The following is a 17,730-nucleotide window of genomic DNA, read 5'->3' as shown; positions in this document are numbered from 1 at the left end:
CCTTTGGGTTTTTTGGGAGATCCAGCCCCCAAATTCAGTGTTTGAGCCCTGAACTCTGTGGGGTTTTTGGGAGATCCAGCCCCCAAATTTGGTGCTTAACCCCTGAACCCTGTGGGGTTTTTAGGAGATCCAGCCCCAAATTCAGTGTTTGAACCCTGGGGGGATTTTGGGAGATCCAGCCCCCAAATTCAGTGCTGGACCCCTGAACCCTGTGGGGTTTTTGTGGGCTGACAATGAGGACACACCAAGCACTCCAGGCAGGGCTTTGCTCCAGCTGAGAGGGAGATTTGTAAGGAAAAACCTGCCAGGACTTAAGTCATGTCTAAAGCAGCTTTGATTTAAAGCAAGCCCCGCTTTATCTTAATCCGTAACGAAAGTTTTACCAGTCCCAGGAGAATTCCCCTGCCAGGTGAAGGATATTATTACTTTTGCTATGAAATGAGGTTACTGACATTGTGCTAATCTTCATTTTCTTGGAGACTCCAGGTTTGGTTTTTTTAGCCTGAATTGTCCCTGTTTGCAGCTGGGAATTCCCACAGCAAGGAAAAGCAGAAATTCCATTTTGGGGAATTCTGGATAACAGAGAGTGAAGGGGATTATTGGGGAGAGGGTCAGTGCCAGAAAAATTGAGTTTTATGAGGAATTTTCCTCACTGAAGCTTTGCTGGGGGACAGAGCAGCCAGAGAGGGATGAGGGGCAGCCCCAGATGTGCAGCCAGATGTGAAAGGAGCTTCCTAAATTCAGGGTCGCTGTGACAAAGGTTTAAAGCTCCTGATCAACATAAAACAACTGGCAGAGCACTCAGGGATAGAGTGAAATTATGGCTGTTTGGATTTTAAAAGGAGCAAAAAGTCATGAGGGGGGTTACAAGTTCATAATGATTTTCTCTCCCTGAGTGATTTGAAAAATTAAAAAATTAAAAATTAATAAGATAAAATAAATAAGAGTTAAAATTTAAATAAAAATTAAAAAATAATGAAAATAATATTATATTTTTCCTTCCTTTTTTCCCCCTTTTCCCATTATATTAATAATCATATAATTAAAAATTAAAAATTAAAAATAATAAAAATAATGAAAATCTTAAAATAATAACTATGACAATAAAATAAATAAAAACTAAAAATAAAATAATTAAATAGTAAAAATAAAATAGAAAAAAGTGAGATAAAAATAAAGATAAAAATAAAACAAAAAATAAGAAAAAGTTAAAAATCATAAAAAATAATTTAGAAAAGAAATAAAAATTTAAAATAATAAAATAAAATGAAATAAATAGAATAAAGTAAAAAAAATTTAAAATAATAAAATAAAATGAAATAAATAGAATAAAGTAAAATAAAAATTTAAAATAATAAAATAAAATGAAATAAATAGAATAAAGTAAAATAAAAATTTAAAATAATAAAATAAAATGAAATAAATAGAATAAAGTAAAATAAAAATAAAATAAAATAAAATAAAATGAAATAAATAGAATAAAGTAAAATAAAAATAAAATAAAATAAAATAAAATGAAATAAATAGAATAAAGTAAAATAAAAATTTAAAATAATAAAATAAAATGAAATAAATAGAATAAAGTAAAATAAAAATTAAATAAAATAAAAATAATAAAATAAAATAAAATAAAAAGTAAAATAAAAATATATAAAAATAAAATTAAAATTAAATTAAATAAAAATAAAAATAAAATAAAAATAAAATAAAAATATCCACTTTAGAATCCACAATTAACACAAAATAAGTGGCCACTCCAACTTTTGGAACAATTTCCCCGGCAGGATTTTCCTGCCAGGCTCCCTCCCACCATCCTTTCCCCAGCAGACAAAAGCTCTCTCACTTCCTAAATATCTCAAATACCTGCAAGAAGCACAGGGAGCTTTTGGAAGTCAATTCTGAGGGGAGAAAAATGCACCTGGAATTCCACGAATGTCCTGCAGAGCCTCAGCAAACACACACCAGGAACCTGGAAAATTCTGTAAATCTGCCCTGAAATCATCACCAGCCTCGTGTCTGTCAACTCCAACTTAAAATAAAATTATTAAAATAAAATTATTGTCTTAAGAGATGCAGGTTTTCCTCCAAGATCTCCAAAGAAAATCTTGATTTCTGCACTTTGCCAAGTGATTTATTCCCCACCTGCCCTAAGTGATAAAAATCATTTATCCACTCTAATTTTGCTATTAATTAGCTCCAAATGAGATCACACTTCAAAATGTGAGATAATGCACATAAATATATCCAAACTATCCTTTTTTCTTCTCCTCATTTGTCCCATTTTCTGGGAGGCAGCACAGCCACCATTCCTGTATCTCGAGCAGGTTTAATTAAGGATTATATTAAATTTGGACACTGAATTGCAAAGTGCTGAACAGCAGGGTGAAGGCAGGACATCATTGAATCTCATTTCCCTGAAAAGTAACCAATGGCTCAGGGGATGCCCCAGGAGAGGGAAAAACTGCACAACTCATCAGCTCACAAGGGAAAAAGGGAAAAAAAAAATAATGAAAGGCAACAAAAATTGTGTTTTCTTTTGGAATTTGAGGCAAAATTTGCTTTGGGAAAGGAATTCTCAAGGTTTGGGAATTGATACCAGGATCAGATCACCTTGGCCACAGGATGTTTGGGGTGGGATTTGGTTTGGAATAAAGAAAAGTGTCCAAAATATCTTAAATGGGGGAAGGAAAGGGGGAAAAAAGGGGGGGAAAGGGGGAAAAAAAAAGGGGAAAGAACAGGGGAAAATGGAGGGGAAAAAAGGGGGGAAAAAAGGGGGGGAAGGGGGAAAAAGGGGGGGAAAAGGGGAAGAAAAAGGGAGGGAAAGGGGAGAAAAAAGGGGGGGAAAAAAGGGGGGGAAAAAAGGGGGGGAAAAAAGGGGGGGAAAAAAGGGGGGGAAAAAAGGGGGGAAAAAAGGGGGGGAAAAAAGGGGGAGAAAAAAGGGGGAGAAAAAAGGGGGGGAAAAAAGGGGGAGAAAAAAGGGGGAGAAAAAAGGGGGAGAAAAAAGGGGGAGAAAAAAGGGGGAGAAAAAAGGGGGAGAAAAAAGGGGGAGAAAAAAGGGGGAGAAAAAAGGGGGAGAAAAAAGGGGGAGAAAAAAGGGGGAGAAAAAAGGGGGAGAAAAAAGGGGGAGAAAAAAGGGGGAGAAAAAAGGGGGAGAAAAAAGGGGGAGAAAAAAGGGGGAGAAAAAAGGGGGAGAAAAAAGGGGAAGGGGGAGAAAAAAAGGGGGAAAAGGGGAGAAAAAATTATCTATTCTATAATAGATAATATTATCCATTATATAATATAAATTATAGAAATATATATTATATATAAGACTTGTATTAATATTATTGTATATAATATATAACATAAACAATAATAAAATAATATATATCATATAGAATAAATAATTTTTTTAATATATATATTTTTTTAAGGGTTACAATTAGAGAAATCAGGAAAAAAAGTTTTATGACATGAATTCAAGCTCAGGTGAAAATCCTGGCAGGGAAAATTCAGCTCCTATTGACAACCTCCTGTTCTCCCAGAATTGCAATTTATTTCTTTATTATATGGTAAATATTATACCTATAGATATATAGATATATTATATATAGTGTATAACATAACATAAAATATATTTATATTATTATATATAATATAAGCTGAAATAAAATAATATGAAATAATATAAAATAATACAATATATTATATATCTATTATGAATTATCTAATTATCTATTATCTAATAAATCTGATATTAATAAATTCAGCTCCCACTGAAACACTCCTGTCCTCACAGAATTGCAATTAATTTCTTCATTATATGGTAAATATTATATATATTATTATATAATATTTATAAAATAATATAACATATATTAGATATTATTGTATATAGCGCATACTATAAATTAATATAAAAGAATAAAAATAATATGAAATAATTCTATATTACATAAGATGCATCCTAAGCCAGGCCTGAACTCCTGGCAAAGCTGATCCCAACCCCACAATCCAATTTCATATTTCAGCCCCCAAAATCTGGGATATTCAGTCCTTGCAGCTCCCAGAGCTGTCCATGGCAGAAAAGTGCATTTTCTGTGTATTAGCACAGTGTTACCTATAGGCTCAGGCACGCAGTGAGTGCAGAAATTCAATATATTCTGTCTGCAATATTTTCCTGGCCCACATAGAGCACGGCAGGGCTATAGGAACATTTATAGAACATTTATAGGAATATTTTCCCAGCACTCTGGCTCGTGCTGAGGACACTGGTTTGGTGGGAAAAGGGAGATTTCATTCCCCCAATTCACCACTTCATTCTCCAGACACATTTCTCTTACCATCAGACTGAACTCAATTAACTTATTCCCACAATAACCCCAACCCTGCATAGAAACAAAACGTTTGAGGGATTTTTTAGAAGCCAAATTTCAGCCACACCGAAGATTTCAAATCCATGAAAAACCACTGCAAGGGAACTCCAGGCAGGATCCTGCTGCATTCACTGGGCTCCAGACACAGGGATAAACCAGGACCAAAAAATATGCCTACAGAAAATTCTGATAGCAAAAATTAAATCCCAACTAAATTAGACAGAGATGCAGTTTCTGATTCAAACATTCCCTCACTTCTCCAAGTTTCAGCCACGAGAATAAACCAGGATGCAAAGAGCTGCTGAAGAAAACTCTGATAGCAAAAATTAAATCAAGTGAGAGTGGCAGAGGGGCGGTTTCTGATTCAAACATTCCCTCACTTCTCCAAGCTTCAGCCACGAGAATAAACCAAAACCCAAAGAGCTGCTGAAGAAAACTCTGATAGCAAAAATTAAATCCCAACCAAATTAGACAGAGGTGCAATTTCTGATTCAAACATTCCCTCACTTCTCCAAGTTTCAGCCACAGGAATAAACCAGGACCAAAAAATATGTCTACAGAAAATTCTGATAGCAAAGTGATCAAAATCCCAACCAAAAGGGAGAGACAGAGCTGCAGTTTCTGGTTCAAACATTCCCTCTTTTTTTTTTTTTTTTTTTTTTCCAAGCTTCGGCCATGAGAATAAACCAAGATCCACAGAGCTGATGAAGAAAACTCTGATAGCAAAAATTAAATCCCAACCAAATTAGACAGAGGTGCAATTTCTGATTCAAACATTCCCTCGCTTCTCCAAGCTTCAGCCACAGGAATAAACCAGAAAGAGCTACTGAAGAAAACTGTGATAGCAAAAATCAAAATCCCAACCAAATTAGACATAACTGCGGTTTCTGATTTGAACATTCCCTCGCTTCAGCCACAGGAATAAACCAGGATCCAAAAAACTGCTGAAAAAAAACTCTCATAGCAAAAATTAAATCCTAATCAAGTGAGAGAGACAGAGGTGCAGTTTCTGGTTCAAATATTCCCTCACTTCTCCAAGCTTCAGCCACAGGAATAAACCAGGACCAAAAAATATGTCTACAGAAAATTCTGACAGCAAAAATGAAATCCCAACCAAATTAGACAGAGGTGCAATTTCTGATTCAAACATTCTCTTGCTTTTCCAAGGTTCAGCCACAGGAATAAACCAAGACCAAAAAATATCTCTACAGAAAATTCTGATAGCAAAAATGAAATAAATTAAATCCCAATCAAATCAGACAGAGCTGCAGTTTCTGATTCAAACATTCCCTGACTTCTCCAAGCCCTCCTCCCCCCATTCCCTCCCCACTCTGCTCCTTTTCATCCTGACTGACCAAAGCCCTGCCCCAGCTCATTAAGCACTCATCCAAATCCCACCCTCAATAGGAATTTGCATCTAGACAAGGCTTTTGCAGCTCATTAATGGCCTCTCAATAACTCTGACACATTCATGAATTTATCCCCTGCCTGTCCCTTGTACACACACAAGGACACCAGGGATTATTTAGGCTCTGGTGACAAAACAAGGCATTTTGTGGCTTTCAGCACAGAATTTTAGTGAGAATTGGTTTCACCTTTGTGCCTCCTGACCCACACTCATGAGGTAACAACCTACAGCTCCTAATTCCAGGTAAAAATGTTTTAATTATGCTCAGGAAAGGAAAAATAAAAATAAAAGCATCAAGACATCATTGTGGGGGCCCAAGGAATGGAGTCCACACAGTTAATCAATTAATAATTAGCTCAAGCCTTTTTTTACCAAACTGTGTGAATGTCCTCTGGAAAAAAAAAAAAAAAAAAAAAAAAAAAAAAAAAAAAAAAAAAAAAAAAAAAAAAAAAACCACAACCACAAAGGCACATTTGACCAAACTTTTGGAGTGAACTGAACATAAGAAACAAGTCCCAACACATCTCTGCTTCCCCTTCACACGGCTTGGCACCACCTCAGAATCCTCTATGTGTTTAAAACAGCACAGGTCAAGGGAAACTACGAAAATCCTGGCTGCACACACAAGCTGAGTATTCCTCATCGAGAAATCCTTAAAAAATATATATATATAAATAAAAGCAGGCTCTGGATGTTCAGTTGCTATTCAGAGTTCTTGTGTTACCAGCAGGGCTGAGCTGTTCCAGGAGAAAACAATAGAGGAAGGTCCTGCACTGGCACATTCCCCTTAACCTGTTCCTGGACAGCCAAAAAATCCCAGCCCCAGCAGGGATTGAGGGATTGAGAGGCCACTCTGATGCCCAGAATTTGTGGGGAAAAGCAGAGCAGCCACTTCAGAGCTTTCCAGAGCTTCCTTTGCCACTGCCGGGCCCAAGGGAAACAAAACACAGGTATGGAAATGTCAATTTGGCTGCCAGAGCACAAATCACTGGGAGAAATGATTGGGAAGGGAGCAGAGAGTAAATTTTAAAATGTATTAATTCTGAATTATATTAATTCCTGCTTCACCCAAAGCTCCAAGTGTGTGTGGGTGGGTTTGGTGGTCTCATCATTAAAAAAGAAATTAAATAATTATATATACATATACACACATAGATGAGAAGTGGAAATGTTCAGAGCATGGCAGAAGTCCAGCATGACTTCCCTAATGAAGAAATAATTAAAGAGTTTTCAACCTAAAAATAGAAGACCTGGGGGAGAGATCTATGATCCAATCTAGAGAACCATGAGCTGGACAGGGACGAGCTGTTTGTCCTCCTCCATAATAAGATCCAAGGATGGAACCAGGCTCAAAACAACACCAGCAGGGTCAGAAATCCCTCCCACAACACAGGCAACAAAACCAGGTTAGAAAGGTTCACGAGAAACCTGTAGAGGGAATTGAAAATAGATTTATTTTGGCTCATCCACCCTGCTGGATGCAGAGGGCTGAGCTGGAAGCGACTGGAGATGGAGGAATGTCCCATTTTGTTCTCCCCTCACTCATTTCTAGAAGCTGCAGGAGAACAGCACCAGGACCCCGGTCTGAACCACCACAGCCACTTTTCCATTCCTAAGAATCAGTTTCTAACACGTTTATTTTTAGCCATTTCCTCCGAAACCCAAGTGACATTGTGGAGGGCCTCAAACAAAAACGTCACCGCAGAACAGAAAAGGGTCAAATTCTAACAGCAAAGAGGTAAAAGCAGGAAAAATTAACTGAATGAAAAACCTGGGTGGACACCCGTTAGAAAAATATTATTTAAAATCCTTGTGATTCAAACCAACAACAGCTCTGATACTTGAGAATAAAAAAATCTCAAGGCCTGCCATGGAGTGGCCTCAGCAGACTCAGAGATGAGAGAGACGCTGTTAAATCAACACAGAACCCACCAAAAATCACAATTTTGTTTCTGTCCCACGTCTTTTATGCTGCTGCTGTGCATTCCTGGGTGCACTCACAGCTCCATCCACAGCCTGGCTCCAACAGCTCCTCCAAAAAGCTGAAAATCTCCACTAATACTTGGATTGCTTCAAAGGCTCTTATTTTGCACCGGGGAAACGAGATACAACATCTGCACCAAAAAAAGTGAGATCATTTTGTCAAGGGAGTCTCGAGAACCGAGATGAGGAATGAATGTATCATAAACAGTCTCATCCACACGACTTTTTACAGGATTCAAGTTCAGATTACAGATTTTACCTGAACCAAATTATCCCTGTTGCATTCGGCTTCTGCTTTTTATTTAAAAAAATACAGATTAGGGAGCTGCACCTAAGTTGAACTGCCAAAGAAAACTCTGTTTGCTGCTATTTTCACCCTCTATTCTATTTTGCACAATTAACTCCTCATTTCTCAGTTGAGTATCTTGTATAAACCATCTCGTATATCCCATTTTTCAGTTGAAATGTCTTGTGTAAACCCAGTTTAGAAAAGCCAGGCCTGTGAGTTCTACCCAGCACAACTTTCTGAGAATATTTATTACATATTTGCACACTCCACTGACTGTGGCCACAAAAGATGCAACTTCAGGTGTTGCAGCCAAGCAAGGAGGAGACTGAGCTCAGTTTCCTACACGCTTCAAAACCATGGATTTCATGGGAGAAGGAGAAAGAGTGGGAGAGTTTGGTATTTTCAGCTTCAAAATGGACAATAATTTTTCATGGAGTCTCCTGGTGAAGAGCTGTGTGTCACCTTCTCTCCTCTGAAATTTCAATTTTTGGAATAAAATTCCACCTTTCCCACTGGTATCAGGAGCTCAGGAGTTACTTTTGTACATTGCTGGGGGTGTCCACGAACAAAAATACTGAGTAAAAACTCCTCAAGAATGATATCACCTGGCCAAAATATCCCAAAAATTCCTAAAAAATCCTCTGTCAAGGGTGTGAGGTCGTGCAGGATGAGCTGGCAGGAGGTTTGGGAACAAGGCTCCTTCAGCCTGGTGGAGAAAAGGCTTTGGAGGAACCTCCTGGCAACCCTCCATCGTGTCCAGCAGGTCACCAAGGAAACAGCCACGATCTTCCCACCGAACACAGCACGAGCTGAAGGAAGAGCTTCAGGATGGAGATTAAAACCAGCCAAACTCACTCTGTTTTCACCGTGAAAACTGTTAAACCAAGGAAGAGCTCGTCCACAGAGGCGGGGACATGTCCATCCTTGGAGGTTTCACAGATCAGACTGGACAAAGCCCTCAGTGAGCTGTTCTGAGCCCACAGATGATCCTGGAGATTCCCCACAGTCCCTCTCAACCAGAACCACTGAATGATCATCCATGGCCAGGATCAAGGGAGAAAGAAAGTGTCAAACTGAAAAAAAACATCAACAGGAGAGTCCTGCTGATCTCTGGCTTGAAAAATTCAGAGTGACAATTTATATCAGAGCTGGAAACTGGGAAAAAGAACTCAGGATACATCATACACATAAAAGGGACAGGGAAGAATATAGAGATAAAAGAATTTGCTTCCAAAAATCGAAATTTCAGAAGCAATGAACCCTCAGAGGGGAGGAGGTGACACACAGCTCTTCATCAGGGAGACTCCATGAAATTATTGTCCATTTTGAAGCTGAGAATACCAAATTCTCCCACTCTTTCCCCTCCTCCCATGAAATCCATGGCTCTGAAGCATGTGGGAAACTGAGCTCAGTCTCCTCCTTGCTTGGCTGCAACACCTGAAGTTGCATCTTTTGTAGCCACACTCAGTGGAGCGTGCAAACATGTAATAAATATTCTCAGAAATTTGTGCTGGGCAGAACTCACAGGCCTGGCTTTTCTAAGCTGGGTTTATTCAAAATATTCATGGAAAACTGGGCTCAATCTCCTCCTTGCTTGGCTGCAACACCTGAAGTTGTATCTTTTGTGGCCACACTCAGTGGAGCGTGCAGAAACGTCAGAAATGTTCTCAGAAACTTGTGCTGGGCAGAACTCAGAAGCCTGACTTTTCTAAGATGAGTTTATTCAAAATATTCATGGAAAGCTGAGCTCAGTCTCCTCCTTGCAACACCTGAAGTTGCATCTTTTGTGGCCAGAGTCAGTGGAGCGTGCAGAAATGTGAGAAATATTCTTAGAAATTTGTGCTGGGCAGAACTCAGGGGCCTGGCTTTTCTAAGCTGAGTTTATTCAAAATATTCATGGAAAACTGAGCTCAATCTCCTCCTTGCAACACCTGGAGCTGCACCCACCGTTTCTGCAGGAGGAGCTGGTGGCTGTGCCAGCCCCAAGGCAGAGATTGAAGTGCCCCTTGTTGCTCCCTGTGCTGCTGTCAGAGTCTTTCCTGCACGGAGAGCAGCCACTGGAGCATTTCCTGTAGCCCAGGCCAAGGCAGGGAGCAGGCAGAGCCCAGCCACGTTTATCAGATGTTTTCAGAGAGCTCATTCTCATTTCCTAACCCAAACACGGGAAGTTCACTGTGGAGCATCACCCACGAGGTGACCAGCACTTATCTCTGTCCTCTGAATAAACTTCCACATGGCCAGGGAGTCTTTGCTCTGCTGCACAGCCCAGGGCTCCCTTCTCCCCAAGCAAAGCCTCTTTTTCCTTCTCATTAATTATCATGCCACTTCCCATATAAATCTCTTGTATATCATCTCCTACAGACGTGAAGGTCAAGCTCAGGCTGACCTCTGCTCTAATTGCACCCTGGCTTTTCATTGCTTTGTTTCCCATATTCCAGACAAGCCCAGAACAGCCTCCCACTCTTCCCCAGCCTTGGAATCCAATCTCCAGAGCACTCTGAAGGGACACAGCACAGCAGCAGGGACAGCCCCAATGCCAAAAGGAAAATAAGATGAAGGAGAAGTGCTGATCAACTCCTGGATCAATAAATCAGCCAAAGGGGGAGAAGGAAAGGTTTGAATCCTGTTCACCTGCTCCCATTCTGCCTGCCACTGAAAACCTGCAGGATCAGAGCAAAACTACCGTCTCCTGGCCCCATCCTCAGCTCCATATGTTCTCAAAAGGTTTAATACCTTCCAGTTTGTCTTGCTTTTCATTTCCTTTGAAACAGCCACATTTGATGGCAGTGACTGTGTTTGAAATGGCTTTGATAGCATTGAGTAAAATTACAGAAATAAGCAGCCTTTTGTAAACTCCTTTCTCCTCCTCATCCCTCTCCCTAGCAAGAGATGCTACTTTTAAGAAAGGCATTTGTTTCCATGAACAGACTGCTATTGAAGGTACACTACGTGCAATTTCTGCATCATAAAATCCAATCATCTCCACTTTAAAAGGCCTAAACCAACGCTCTCAGCACTTACTGGTCTGGCACAATCCATACCTGAGCTTCACCACGAGGATTCCAACACCCAGCTGCCCTCAAAATGGGAATTTCCCCTTCTCTCCCTGCTCAAGAACAGGATCAACGTTTATTTTTTATTCTTGCAGGCACAATTCTGTTAATCAGAAGTAGGGGGGGCAGCACAGGCTGAGGCACACAAGGTATTCACAGAGAATTTTTCCATGTAAAAGCCATGTTTGCATTCTTCCCCGAAATCTGGGGCTTTCCAAAGGCTTTCACTGCTTTTTATGGAGGGTGATAAAGCTGAGTTTTCCATGAGAAGGGCACCTGTAACGGAAAAGTTTCTACACTGGAAGCACAGCAGCAAAAGCAAACAGACATTTCTGACACAACTTCAGGGCTGGAGGGGAAATTTTCCTCGAGGAGCCAAACACCAACACCCTGTGAAAGAGGAAAACCCCCAAGAGAGAAAATCCATTCTCATCCCCTGGGACATCGAGTGATCCAAAAATCAACCCTCTCAAAATGTTGATTCCCAAACATCCAAGGGGCTCCTGCTTCCAATTCCATCGTTTCAGCAGAGCCCAATGCCACAGGGATGGAGAGCAGCAGCTTTAGGACAAATAAAGATTCCAGGAGATGCTCCAGAGAGTCAGTCCAGGCTTTAGGACAAACAAGAATTCCAGGAAATGCTCCAGAGAGTCAGTCCAGGCTTTAGGACAAACAAGAATCCCAGGAGATGCTCAAAAGGGTCAGACCCCAATCCACCCTAAAGCTTAAGGACAAACAAGGATTCCATGAGCTGCTCTAAAGGGTCGGACTCCAACTCACCCTAAAGCTTAAGGACAAACAAGATTTCGAGGAGATTCTCTAAAGGGTCAGACCCCACCTCACTCCAGGCTTTAGGACAAAAAAGAATTCCAGGAGATGCTCCAGAGGGTCAACTCTCAACTCAGTCCAAGCTTTAGGACAAACAAGGATTCAGGAGATGCTGTAAAGGGTCAGGCCACAACTCACCCTAAGCTTTAAGACAAACAAGAATTCCAGGAGATGCTCCAGGGGGTCAGACTCCAACTCATTCCAAGCTTTAGGACAAACAGGAATTCCAAGAGATGCTCTAAAGGATCAGACCCCACCTCACTCCAGGCTTTAGGACAAACATGAATTCCAGGAGATGCTACAGCGGGTCAGACCCCAATTCACCCTAAACTTCAGGACAAATCAGAATTCCAGGAGATGCTCTAAAGGATCAGACCCCAATTCACCCCAAGCTTCAGGACAAACAAGAGTCCCAGGAAATGCTCCAGAGGGTCAGCTCTCAACTCAGTCCAAGCTTTAAGACAAACAAGATTTCAAGAAGATGTCCTAAAGGATCAGACCTCAATTCACCCTAAGCTTTAGGACAAACCAGAATTCCAGGAGATGCTCTAAAGGGTCAGACCCCCACCCACCCTAAAGCTTTAAGATAAACAAGAATTCCAGGAGATGCTCCAGAGAGTCAACTCTCAACTCAGTCCAAGCTTTAAGACAAATAAGATTTCAAAGAGATGCTCTAAAGGGTCAGATCCCAACTCATTCCAAGCTTTAGGACAAATATGAATTCCAGGAGATGCTACAGGGGGTCAGCCCCCAATTCACCCTAAGCTTTAGGACAAACATGAATTCCAGGAGCTGTTCTAAAGGGTCAGACCTCACCTCACTTCCAGGCTTTAGGACAAAAAGCATTCCAGGAGATGCTCTAAAGGGTCAGACCCCAATTCACCCCAAGCTTTAGGACAAACCAGAATTCCAGGAGATGCTCTAAAGGGTCAGACTCCAACTCACCCCAAGCTTTAGGACAAACAAGGATTCCAGGAGCTGCTCCAGAGAAAGGAGAGGGCTGGGGGTATCTCAGAACAATTCCAGGGAGCACTCAGGTCTGGAGTGCCTGCAGCTCTGTTTTCACTCTAATGGCACTGCAGAGAGCACTGAGGAGACGCTGATTTCCCCGAGAAGAGGTTCCAGGAACTCCATCCCCCCCGTGCCAAAGCCATTAGTGCCAGCCCTGCCCTGCCTGGGCTGGGGGGGATGCAGGGCAGGGAATGAAGCTCAGCACTGCGAGCCTGCAGCCCTATAAATAACCTCAATATCAGAGGGGCTGAGCTGTCCACAGCCTGATCCACGGCATGTTTTAACTATTTGTCTCGTGTGCCTGGTGCTTGAATATTCCTACCAATGGCCAGGCAGCCCTGAGCGCTTCTCCTCCCTTCATGAATGCTTTTCCTGCACAATAAAGTTAAATAAAATGCATCTCCTACCTATTTCTGACTGGAATTTCTAAATAAGACCCACAGCCCCTCCCAGGGTGGGGAAGGTTTACCCCACAAGTGCCCTGGCCCTGGATTGATGTGCACACAACAATCTGGGGTTTATTGGCAATAAAAAAGGGTTATGGATTGAGGCTTTGACAGTTCAGCTGCCAGTTTTATCCCTCTGATATCTGCAAGCTCAGTGTCAACAACCAAAAGCTCAACAAAAAGAAGGTACCCAGCCCAAAAATCAGTTTAAAAACCACAATTCTGCTGCCACACGCCAAATTAGAGCGTGAACAAAGGTAATCCACGGGCTCAGATAACAATGAAAAGCAGATTATATTTACTTTAATCTCAGCAACAAGCGACCCCAGTAACTTATAAAAGGATTAAGCAGAAAGAGCTGGTAATGCACAAGTGTCAAGTTCTAATTGAGCACTGAAACAGGTAGATGATGTTTATGAAAATGCCATTCCACAGGTCCCTCTGTCCCTGTTATCCCCAAACTCCTTCCCTGGATTTCAGGGAGGGGGGTATTTCCCCACTGAAAATATTTCTAAGTGGTTTGTTTTCCTCATCATCGTGTGGAAACGCTCTGATGAATTTTCATTCAAACTCTCGGCTCACTTTTTTTTTAATTTATTTTATATTTAAAGTATAAATTACGTCTAACAAGAAACACACCAGGGATCTCTTCAATCCCCCAAAGGAATTTTCTTAAAAGGAGAGAGAACAAAGGAAAAAAACCTCCCAGAGTGTGTTATCCAAACCAACTTCTTAGGACAGTATCAAGGATGACAATACTTGAACATAAGCTTTTCTTTCTCATTCTTTGATCCGTGCTTAATTGAATTGATTATTGCAAACTGACTAATGATTTCCAAAACGCTGGAAGTGGAAGGCGAAGATCACAACAAACCTAATAACCAATTTAAAGAGATGTAAGAAATATTGAAGGAAAGATTTAATCACTCAAGTGTACTCCTTCCAATTAGAAAGAGCTTTAAATAGCTTACCTTGAGATAAATTAGAGTCTGGGTGCAATTAGACAGGAATAGTAATTAAGATGAGGAAAATTCACATTTGCCTCAGCCTATGGGGTGAGGGAAAACTCTGCAGAAGAAGAAACTTTCCAGGCACCTTATTTCAGCAGCAGAAAGGAAAACATGCTGCTTCAATTTACCCAAACCTTCCCCAGTACCCAGGAATTCAGTAACCTCGCAAGGCTGGGAGCTGCAAAGTTAAGTTTGATTTTATCTGATTTTTTTTTAATTTTTTTTTCCCCCCTCCAACAGAACAAACAATCCCCAAAAAAAAAGGCTGAAACTCTCTGGCTTGTGGTAAGAAAAGGCAATTTCATGATTAAAACTCCATGAAAAATTGTGGTAAGTAGGACTGACCACTGTTTTTCTGGAGGGAGTAAGAACTTTTTAATTTTCCTTTGGGAACAGCACCCATCATATCATATCACATTCCCTGTTTCCACTCCCCACACATCACCCCGGGGGTCTCTGCACAACAAAGTTACAGAAACTTGAATAAGTTTTTCTGACAAACCTCTTCTGGCCAGGCAAAAAAGTCCCTGCCTGAGTATTACAGTTGATTTTAGTTTTTAAAAGTCATTAAATCTAAAATCAATCCCATTTGCTGATTGATCAAAGGAGAACCGTAAAAGGTTTTACCTGAGAAAATGAAAATAATGAAAGTAATTCACTGGTCAAACAGCAGAGTGTTAATCACAAACCCTCCCTTTGCTACCTCTCAGCTCCCAAAAAAAAAAACCAAAAAAAACTTTAACGGGTGTTTTCTGGGGATTTACAGCCACAATGTGAGTTTTCTATGTGACACATTTTCCTGAGGAGCCCAAATCACCTCCTGCAGCACCTGAGAGCCTGGAGAGCTGCAGGGGGACAGCTCCAAACATGACATTTTGTGTCCCCTCAACTCCCTGACACAGCAGGACCCACTTTTTAAAACTCTGTACAGTCCAAAGACAAAAAAAAAAAAAAAAAAAAAAAAATCAGAATGTCCTGAGGTCTTTCAAGGTACAACGGCACTTTAGGAAACATAAATTTTAAAAAAATGTGATTTCTGTCTAGGAGATTCCTAAGAGTGATCAATTAAGGGGGTTTGGAATGATTTTATTCCCTTTTTCCCACCTTTTTTAACTCCTTTTTGAGTCAGGCTTGTTAATAAAGGCATCACTTAAACCCAATTTAATGCTGTGCCCCACTCACAGTTAAATTACCAAAAAACACACTTATTCCATTTGCCACGGCCACAATTCACAAAAAAAAAAAAAAAAGTCGAGCACTGGAATCTCATCTTAACCCTTTGATCTCATTATGTGGGTTTGAAAAGAATAATAATAATAATTAAAAAAAAAGGCTTAAGGACTACACAGCTCCAGCAATACAATATGGTCTGAAGATTCCCAAAATAAAAAAAAATTAAGGCCAGGGGAGGATTTAAAGGAGGATTTGAAGGGTCCTGACTCACAAAACTCAAAACACACCCAAGATTTGATGTTTCTTCACCTGCTGACAGCTCCTTAAAGCATCTAAAAATGAAAGTACACGGGTACCTTTGATAAGAAAACCGAGACCCACCAAACCTCGGGGGGAAAAAACAAAATATTTCCTTAGTCATACCGGACACATCCCGCAGTTTATGGTACACATTTAACACGCCTGGGACCGTGCAGGTTTAAATTAAAATCCACCTGATTCCTGCCGTTCGCTCCGGGAGCTTTAAAGCTTTAAAAGGAGGGAGGGAAGAGCCCTTTTGGTGAATAACGACCCGAGGAAACTCCGAAAACTTTGAACACCTTGCAGGGTGTGCAGGGCACAGTCTTGTACCCAACACGCAAAGTTTTGGGGGGTTTTTTCCTTGGATTTTTAGGCGAATTCCTGCCACTTTCTACCCTGCTGTTCCTCAAAACCGCTGATGCTTTTTGCGCCTTAAAGTTCCGCGTTGGGCAAGACCGCTCCCGGCTGTTATCCTCCCTAAATAAAACCCCAAAAAATACCCCAAAACCAGCAATCCCCACGCTGAGCATCCCCGACCGGGCTCAGGGGTGTCTCAGAAAGCTCTGGGGTATCTCGGATCTCCCCGTTTCTCTGAGGATGACAGGGACAGGCAGCTCCCAGCACGGCGGAGAAGAGAACTCCTCCACATCTGCTTGTGACGTTCTTTATTTACCGGCGGGGCGGCCGGGCCGGGCTGCCCGGAGCGCTGTCCCCGCTGTCACCGCCGCCACAGGGGGGTTTCTCCCGCCCACACTCCCCTGACAAACTTCACAAGGCTCCAAGGGTCTGTCCCCCTTCCCCAGGCTGCCCCCCGTGAGGGTTTTTCCCCCAGATCGCCGCCCTCAGCCCGCAATACTCGGCCCAACCCGGACTAAACACGGAGCGGAGCCGCCCGCGCTGCCCCCGGAGCTGCCGGCGGAGAGCGCGGCCGGCAAAGGGGGGGCGGCGAAAAAGGGGGAAAGGAAAGCAGCTCCGCCGCTCCGCTCCTTAAACCCACCCCACCCTTCCCACCTCCCCGCGCTGCCGGGGAAGCTCCGCCGCGAACAGCCCCGGCGAGGGGAGCCGATCTCAGCCCGGGCCGCTCTCGGCCGCGGCCCCGGCGGCGCCGCGGGGGGACCCGGAGCTGCGCTTTACCTTTAGTTCCGCACTGTCCGCCATCTTGCGACTCTGCGCGCAGGCGCAGTGAACCCCGCCGGGACACCGCCCCCCCCACGCGCCCGCCCCGCCCGCCCCGCAGCGCGCAGCGTTTGAATCGCGGCGCCATTTTGTGCCTCCTCCTCGGGCGTCCCGTTCCCTTCTCTCCAAACTCCCGTTTCCTTCTCTCCGAGCTCTTATTCCCTTCTCTCCGAGCTCCTCCACACCGCCCCGGGTTCTCAGTGCGCTTCTCCAGCCGCTCCCAGGGGGATTTAAGGCGGTGTAGCCCGTGAAGTTTAGCCCTGTGGTGCCGCCGGTCCCGCTGAGCGCTCCGTGAGGGGCGCGGGTCCCTCAGGGCTCTCTCCTCTCAGGGCTCTCCCCCTCAGCCTTGGGGCGCCCTCCGGATCTCGCCACAGGGAAAAGCGCTGGATCCGCCTTCCCTGTGCAGTCATAAATAAATTGATTAAAATGGGATTTTTTTTGCAGCTCGGTTTCCTGCTGTTTAATCTGCCGGGTGTAAGACCTTTAGGAGTGTGAGGGGTAGCTCAGCGGGCGCCTCCGGCTCCTGGTCTGCACCAATGAGTTTTATTTAAGGGAATTACAAGTTTTATTTCCCTGGGCTGCTGTGGAGAAGTTCAGGAATCACCGTGAGCTTGGCCAGGTTTTCCTGTTGCCGGGGAACAGCAGTACAGGTGTTTTAGGAGTCCCAGACAGCAGAGTCGGGATCCAAATACGCCCAT

At 42.5% G+C, this 17,730-nt stretch overlaps 1 protein-coding gene across 1 annotated transcript in view; it reads right to left on the bottom strand.

Annotated features, from left to right (window-relative positions):
• The window catches only part of PIAS1 (protein inhibitor of activated STAT 1), a gene marked incomplete at its 5' end in the record, with an annotated part of 70,575 nt that extends 53,455 nt beyond the window's left edge, over nucleotides 1–17,120 (bottom strand). The window contains 2 exon segments of the mRNA XM_083871177.1: nucleotides 16,991–17,086; nucleotides 17,088–17,120. Of these exon segments, the coding sequence (XP_083727303.1) occupies nucleotides 16,991–17,086; nucleotides 17,088–17,120 (129 nt within the window).
• Nucleotides 17,121–17,730: the final 610 nt, after the last annotated feature.

The sequence above is a fragment of the Zosterops lateralis genome (genome assembly GCF_965231275.1).
Source record: "Zosterops lateralis genome assembly, chromosome: 13".
NCBI classification, from domain to species: domain Eukaryota; kingdom Metazoa; phylum Chordata; class Aves; order Passeriformes; family Zosteropidae; genus Zosterops; species Zosterops lateralis.
Note: the sequence above shows the minus strand (reverse complement) of the source record. Positions and strands in the feature narration are given on the sequence as shown.